At 43.3% G+C, this 8,448-nt stretch overlaps 1 protein-coding gene across 1 annotated transcript; it reads left to right on the forward strand.

The window, feature by feature from the left end:
* The first annotated feature begins 2,321 nt into the window (after window positions 1-2,321).
* c8h22orf15 (chromosome 8 C22orf15 homolog) lies at window positions 2,322-7,249 on the forward strand. The gene is made up of 4 exons (XM_078552846.1): window positions 2,322-3,214; window positions 3,964-4,086; window positions 6,816-6,890; window positions 7,037-7,249. The coding sequence occupies exons 2-4, from the start codon at window positions 3,999-4,001 to the stop codon at window positions 7,198-7,200; spliced, it is 327 nt and encodes a 108-aa protein (XP_078408972.1). The 5' UTR covers window positions 2,322-3,214; window positions 3,964-3,998; the 3' UTR covers window positions 7,201-7,249.
* Window positions 7,250-8,448: the final 1,199 nt, after the last annotated feature.

Raw genomic sequence — 8,448 nt, forward strand, 5'->3', positions numbered from 1 at the left:
TGCCTCCCCTTTGGGATTTTATCAGCTCTGGAGATATTCCAGCGAACGATGTCAAACATTCTGGAAGGTAAACAAGGAGTCATTTGTCATATGGATGACCTCCTTATCCACAGAGGTACAAGACAGGAGCATGACCATAGAATTCGGGAAGTTCTCAAAGCGCTACGAGAGGCAGGTCTTACCTTAAATGAGAAACATGAATTCACCAAAACTACTCTCAAATTCTTGGGGTACATCATTCATGGACGGTATCATGGCAGACTCTCAAAAAACGAAAGCCATCAGCGACTTCTCACTGCCAAAGGATGTCTAGAGGCTCCTCGGAATGGTCAATCAGGTTGGCAAATTTATTCCAAATTTAGCTACAATCACCAAACCTTTAAGTGACCTTTTCCAAAAGGGCCAACAGTGGTTTGGGAGCATTGAGCAAGTCAACACATTTCAGCAAATAAAGGAAAGGCCGATCTCTTCAGATGTGCTGGCTCATTATGATCCAATACTGCCCATGGTGGTGGCTGCTGATACATCTCAACAGGCTGTTGGAGCTGTACTCATTCAAGTCCAAATTATGGCAATGGAAAGCCTGTATACTTTGCCTCCAGGGGTCTGACAGAAACAAAGCAACCATAGAGAAGGAAGCATTGGCAGTGACGTGGGCAGCAGAGAGATTCTCCGACTACTTGATAGGATTACCCTTCCAAATTGAAAGCGACCATTAATCACCCTCTTGAATCCCACAGAGATCATCAAAATCCAACAGTTCAGGTTTAGGTTGATGCATTACCAGAACATAGCTGTGTATGTGCCAGGGAAATCACATACCACGGCTGACACCCTATCCAGAACTACAGTGAATCACATCATTACCCAGAACTTGTTTCTGAGGTGGAAGCATTCTCATCAATCTTAACAAATTCCCTACCAGTCTCCAAACGAAAGCTGCAAGAAGTCTGAAAAGCACTGAAGGAAGATGTGGGGCTGACTATTACTCCCCCAGCGGGTGTGTTTCCTGTGGGGAGCACGTAAAATAGGGCAGGCGGCCATCCCACCACCTTCCCGCCCAGCCCCGAACTCACCTCCATAATATGGGGCAGGGTGAGCAGACGCTGAAATCAGCAGTCTGCCTGCCATATTTAAGTGAATATTAAGGGTCAATCAGGCTTGTTATCAAGCCCAATGAACCGGATAATACGCTGCCCACATCATAAAACATTTGGCTTGGGCAGCCGGGCAGGGGTGGGAAGCCCGAATTTTATTAACTCAACTGTTTAAAAGGAGAGAAGGAAGTAGGGGGGCGTCGCTCTTTGGGGGCTGCCCTTTGCTGATTTCAGGGCTTAAGTTGAACCTCACCCTTCTTTCTTACCCAGTCCCTCCCTTAAACACACCCACTTCCCCTCCCCCCGCCCCTCTCCCTAACCTTCCCAAACCTTCCATCCCAAGATGCCAGACTTACCTGTTCTGGGGATCCATGGGCCTTGATCTTCTTTTCCTTCTGCAGTCCCAGTGCTGTCGGGACTTGATGGAGCTGCCAGCCAATCGGATTGGCCAGCAGTTCCAGAGGGAGGTTCTACAACCCCAAAGGCAGGTCCCACTCGACCCTCACTAGTCCACCCGCAGCGCTTTATGGCTGCCTGGTGGGTCGGCATGGAGCATGTTAGCTCCACACAGGTGTTGTTTCTGGTGGGGGCATGCCATCCGCACTGGCACTGACTATAATCTATATTAATATATATATATATATATATATACAAATTATATTTATATATATTAATATATAATTGCAGAGGTAAAGGCCTACTCCTGCTCCTAATTGTAATCTTCCAATCATGCTTAGTTACATGGGCGGTGCCAGAGGACTGGAGAATTGCAAATGTTACAGCCCTGTTCAAGTATAAACCCAGAAACTACAGGCCAGTTTAACATTGGTGGAGATAAAGCTTTTGGAAATGATAATTAGGGGCAAAAGTAACAGTCACTTGGACAAGTGTTTTGTTCATGGGGTGACATAGAGGGTTGATGAGGGTAATATAGTTGATGTGGTGGATATGAACTTTCAAAAGGCATTTGATGACTTGCCATGTAACAGGCTTGTCAGCAACAGAGCCCATGGAATAAAAGGGCCAGAGCAGCATGGATGCAAAGTTGGCTGAGTGACGGAAACAGAGTCAGGATGGTGTGTGGCTTGGAGGGGTACTTCCAGGTAGTAGTGTTCCCATGTGTCTGCTGCAATCAGTATCACAAAACCTTTGGCCAGACAGTGTCATCACATCTTTATCCAGCCAATGTCATCACACTTGTAGACAGACTGTGGCTCCACAAATCTAACCAGTGTCGCCACACCTAACTATTCACTAGTACCACATCTGTAATAAAAACAGAAAGTGTTAGAAAAACTAATCTGGCAGCATACACATCTCCAGCATCTGCAGTATTTTGCTTTTATTTGATCATATCTTCAGCCATTTAGTGCTATTAAACCTATAAGAAGTACCAGTACATCTGTATTAAGTCAGTGGCACCATATCTGTAGCCAGAAGGTGTTACCACATCTGTAGCTAGTTAATGTCACTGTGCAGTAACCAGTGTCACAACTGCAGACAGTCTCACCATACCTGTAGCCAGTAATTGTAATCAAAATGGTAACTAGTCAGCGTCACACCTGTAACCATTCAATATCACCACATCTGCAGAGAGTGTCACAACATGTGTATCTAGATAGTGTCACCATAGCTGTAGCTGGTCAATGTCACCGCATCTACAGAGGGTGTCACACCATTGGTAGCATTTCAATATCACCTCAGCCATAAAGAGATGGTGCCCAAACCTGTAGCTAGACAGTACTGTCATTAGTCAGTGACACTGTGTTGCCCTGTTGGGCTTTGGGGGTTGGGAACATGTGCTGGGGTTGAGATCTGCATCAAATATTTGCTTGAGTTTCTCACCCATTATCATGAGCTTGTGCAATGGACATTAATCCATGAGACTGAGTAAGCACATCTTCTATTGTTAATTAATGATGAAAATACACAGAATCAGCATGGAGACAGTGGGTTTAATTGAACTGAAGTAACCTCCATCAAGCTTTGGCTTTGAAGAATTTTAATGCTGTACCTCTCTTAAATCACAGCAGATCAGACTGCGATTTTCAATCACTTGTGTCGAATTGTGAACTTCATAGACTATGTCAAACAGACATGTGGGTGTGAGACTGAAGGTATGTAATGGTGGTGGTGGAAAACCTGTACTGAAATTAACAGCCAGCATGTGATTCCAGCCTGTGACCTTCCAAACATGGGCACAGTAAAGGGAAGAAGGTGAAGTAGGGAGTGCAAGACTAGAAATATTACAGAACGATGGTAGACTTTCATTTTGATAGTGTTTTTCACAACTCAGGATGTCCCAAAGCCCTTTACAATTAACTAAGTATTTTTGGCATTTTGGCACTGTCATAACGTAGCAATCAATTATTGCACATCAAGATCCCTCAAACAATAAGATAATGGTATTTTTATTGAATTTGGTTGAGGGATTGATATTGGGCAGGACACCCTGCTCCTCTTTGAAATGGTGCCATGGGATCTTTTGTGACTATCTGAGAGAACTGATAGGCACTCAGTTTAAAGTCTCATCCAAAAGACAGCACCTTCCACAATGCAGCACTCCTTCAGTACTGCACTGAGTGTCAAGCTAGATTATGTGCTCAATTCTTGGAGTGGAGTTTGAACCCACAACCTTCTGACTTAGAGATCAGAGTACGACCCACTGAGCTACAGTTGACATTTGCATGCAAAAAGAATGGTCATTTTGGAGAGGTATGGGGAAGAGGGTAGGGACAGAGGGCCAACCCCAGGGAAGCAGATGCAAGCACCTGTGAATAGTAGCTATTCCCTGCAGTGAAGTGGAGGAAATTCAATGTGAATTCAGGTGGGAACTCAGATTCCTCTTCCTATTTTATGGTTCCAGCTTGCATCGATCTGATTGATGAGTCTGGGAACTTGATGAATCTCAGTGTGCATCAAAACTCCCTTCAACTTGCCAGCAACATCCTGAAGGAGCGCAGAAGATATGTTCTCATCAAAGTAACAAGTGAGTAAATTCAGTGCCTGTTCAATGATCCAAATAATGGCCAATAGCCTTGGGCTTTTGCAGCAAGACTGGTTGGTGTAGAGTTCAACCATTGCTACTAGGTAGTGACACGAACTGCAACCAATGGGCAAACCACAAGACATGGCTCAATAATCAATAATAAGTTGTGCTTATACGGAGTGACATGAGAACTATCAGGGATCAATATCTCATAGTTGCAGTGTGAAAGGACACTGTTGGACGCCATTTCCCCTGGCTGCTGAGTCTAGAACTCAAAGCCCGAGGGCTCAGTTTTAACTCACTTTCACAGTTAACATTGGGACCATAATCTCAGGATAATGGGCTGGCTATTTAGGAGTAAGATCATGAGAAATTGCTTCACTAAGGGGCTTGTGAATCTAATTCTCTACCCCATGGGTTATGGATGCTCAGTCACTGATTATATTCAAGACTGAGTTGATAGATTTTGAACTCTAAGGAATTAAGGGAAAAAGCATCCATGGCTAAGCAAGGAAGTTAAAGATAACATAAAGGAAAAAACTAAGGCATACCAAATTGCAAAGGTCAGTGGCAGGCTGGAAGATTGGGAAACTTTTAAAGATCAACAAAGGGTTACTAAAAAAATAATAAAAAGAGCAAAGGTAAATTATGAAAGAAAACTAGTGCAAAATGTAAAAACTGATAGCAAAAGCTTCTACAAATATATAAAAGAAAAGAGAATAGCTAAAGTGAATGTTGGTTCCTTGGAGGACGAGACTGGGGAGTTAATAGTGGGGAACGTAGAAATGGCAGAGACGCTTAATCAATATTTTGCCTCAGTTTTCACAGTGGAGGACACTAGTACCACCCCAATAGTAACAGGTAGTGCAGAGGATAGAGAAGGAGGAACTTAGAGCAATCACCATCACTAGAGAAAAAGTACTGAGCAAACTATTGGGATTAAAGGGTGACAAGTCCCCAGGACCTGATGGCCTACATCCCAGGGTCTTAAAGGAAGTGGCAGCGGAGATAATGGATGCATTGGCTATAATATTCCAAAATTCCCTGGATTCTGGAAAGGTTCCAGTGGATTGGAAAAATGCTAACATAACACCCTAATTCAAAAAGGCGGGTGAGGCAGAAGGTAGGAAACTATAGACCAGTTAGTTTAACATCTGTCGTTGGTCAATTGTTGGAATCCATTATTAAGGAAGTAGTAATGGGGCATTTGGAAAGTCAAAATGCAATCCATCAGAGTCAGCATGGTTTTATGAAGAGTAAATCGTGTTTGACTAATTTGCTTTTTTGAAGATGTGACAAGCAAAGTGGATAATGAGGATCCTGTAGATGTAGTATATCCAGAAGGCCTTTGATAAGGTGCCGCACAAAAGATTAATACACAAGATAAGATCACACGGAACTAGGGGTAATATATTAGCTTGGATAGAGGATTGGCTAACCAACAGAAAGCAGAGAGTCGGGATAAATGGGTCTTTTTCTGGATGGCAAGCTGTAACTAGTGGGTTGCCACAGGGTTCAGTCCTTGGGCCCCAACTATTTATAATCTATATGAATGACTTGGATTCAGGGATAGAAGGTACTATAGCTAAATTTGCAGATGACACCAAAATAGGTGGGAAAGTAAGTTGCAATGAAGAAATAAGAAATTTACAAATGGATATGGACAGATTAGGTGAATGGGCCAAAATTTGGCAGTTGGAGCTTAACGTGGATAAGTGTGAGGTTATCTATTTTGGTCGGAAGAATAAAAAGGCAACTTATTATTTAAATGGAGAGAAACTTCAGAATGCTTCAGTGCAGAGGGATCTGGGTGTCCTCGTGCATGAATCGCTGAAAGCTAGTATGCAGGTACAGCAGGTAATAAGGAAGGCAAATGGAATTTTGGCATTTATTGCTAAAGGAAGAGAGTATAAAAATAGGGAAGTGTTGTTGCAACTGTACAAGGCATTGGTGAGAACGCACCTGGAGTACTGTGCACAGTTTTGGTCCCCTTACTTGAGGAAGGATGTAGTTGCACTGGAGGCGGTTCAGAGGAGGTACACTAGATTGATTCCAGAGATGCGGGGCTTGTCTTATGAGGAGATTGAGCAGTTTAGGCCTATACTCGCTAGAGTTTAGAAGGATGAGAGGAGATCTAATTGAGGTATATAAGATGCTAAAGGGGATAGACAAAGTAGACGCGGAGTGGATGTTTCCCCTTGTGGGGCATTTTAGAACGAGAGGCCATAGTTTTAGGCTAAGGGGTGGTAGATTTAAATCAGAGATGAGGAGGAATTACTTTTCTCAAAGGGTCGTGAATCTGTGGAATTCAGTACCTCAGAGTGCAGTGGATGCCAGGACGCTGAATAAATTTAAGGAGGAGATAGACAGATTTTTAATTAGTAACGGGTTGAAAGGTTATGGGGAGAGGGCAGGAAATTGGAGTTGAGGCCGAAATGAGATCAGCCATGATTGTATTGAATGGCGGGGCAGGCTCAAGGGCCTGAATGACCTACTCCTGCTTCTAGTTCTTATATGGGGATGGGACAGGAAAGTGGAGCTGATGTAGAAGTTCAGATCATATTGAATGGTGGAGAGGCTCAAGAGGCTTCATGTATTTCTGATGTCAGAATGAGAGCTGTAGTGTTTAACCCATTTGAGGAATGTATATTTGACAGTGCATTTAGCATTATTTGATGTATTTATTATATGTGTATATTTCACATATATGCTTCTTGCATATATTTTAGAACAAGATGATTCAGAGACAATGAAATATGAATCCATGTTGAAGAATATCGAACGTTCTCATCCTGGACTAGCAGGTGAGATTCATAGTAGTGTGTGATGGGAGGGTTCATGCACCAGAGAGGGTATAATGGGAGCATTCATAGACCGACAAGAGGCATGTAGCTTGTGCTGTTCCTCATGGTTCTGCTGAAACTGGTTTGTCTCATATTTGTGTTATCAGGCCAGCTGCAGAAGTTGTCCAATCCCAAGGCCAAGGACAAGGACAGGAAGGAGCCGATACTAAAGAAATCCCGATCCAAGGAGGGCATTCTCACCACACCGTCCAAAAACAAATCAGCTTTTGGGATTAAAAAGAACTCCAGCTTCATACACAAAACTGCCTGAAAATAATGGTAACTATTCAAGAATAAAAGCCACAATTCATGGATATGAACAGTAACTATTAATACCATACAGTCACAACCCACACTGGGGGAGGAGGGAGGGGGAGGGGGGTGGGATAGAAACATAGAAAATGGGATCAGGAGTAGGTCATTCAGCCCTTTGAGCCTGCTCCGTCATTCAATATGACCATGGCTGATCCTGCTTTCATAATCACCATCCACCTAATATTTAATCTCCTTTAAATAATGCAGTTGCCGTGGATCACCACATTGAAACATAGAAACATCGAAAACAGGAGGAGGAACAGGTCACTCGGCCCTTCGAGCCTGCTCCACCATTGAATATGATCATGGCTGATCCTCTATCTCAACACCATACTCTGGCCTCTCCCCATCCTCTTGAGATCTATTTCCTTCTTAAATATATTCAGTGACTTGGCCTCCAGTCTTCTGTGGTAGAGAATTCCACAGATTCACCACCCTCTGAGTGAAGAAGTTTCTCCTCATCTCAGTACTAAATGGTCTAGTCCATATCCTGAGACTGTTCTAGACCCCCAGCCAGAGGAAATATCATCCCCGCATCCAGTCTGTCCATCTGTCAGAATTTTATGTTTCAATGAGATCCCCTCTCATTCTTCTAAACTCCAGTGAATACAGACCTCGTCAGCCCAATCTCTCCTCATTGTGACAATCCTGCCATCCCAGGAATCAGTCTGGTGAACGTTCACTGCACTCCCTCGATGGCAAGTATATCCTTTCTTAGGTAAGGAGACCAAAACAGCGCACAATACTCCAGCTGTGGTCTCACCAAGGTCCTGTACAGCTGCAGTAAGACATCCTTGCTCCTGTACTCAAGTCCTCTTGCAATGAAGGCCAACATAACAATTGTCTTCTTAAGTGCTTGCTGCACCTGCATGCTTGCAGTGACTGGTGTACAAGGACACCAAGGCCCCTTTGTACATCAACATTTCCCAATCTACCACCATTTAAATAATACTTTGCCATTCTGTTTTTCCCACCAAAGTGGATAACTTCACACTTTTCCACATTATAATGCATCTGCCGTGCATTTTCCCCACTCACTCAACTTGTCTAAATTCCCATGAAGCCTCTTAACACCCTCATTGCTCAGATTCCCAAGTTTTGTGTTGTCAACAAACTTGGAAATATTACATTTGACTCCCTCATTGAAATCATTGATATATATTGTGAATAGCTGGGACCCAAGCAGATTCCTGCCACTCTGAAA

The sequence above is a fragment of the Cetorhinus maximus genome, chromosome 12 (assembly GCF_964194155.1).
Source record: "Cetorhinus maximus chromosome 12, sCetMax3.hap1.1, whole genome shotgun sequence".
NCBI classification, from domain to species: Eukaryota; Metazoa; Chordata; class Chondrichthyes; order Lamniformes; family Cetorhinidae; genus Cetorhinus; species Cetorhinus maximus.

Bases quoted from the DNA above. Each gene is read 5' to 3' on its own strand.
- c8h22orf15 (XM_078552846.1), top strand. From the start codon at position 3,999: ATGAATCTCAGTGTGCATCAAAACTCCCTTCAACTTGCCAGCAACATC. The intron at 4,087-6,815 runs GTGAGTAAATTC...CATATATTTTAG, and splicing joins TGTTCTCATCAAAGTAACAA to AACAAGATGATTCAGAGACA. The intron at 6,891-7,036 runs GTGAGATTCATA...TTGTGTTATCAG, and splicing joins TTCTCATCCTGGACTAGCAG to GCCAGCTGCAGAAGTTGTCC.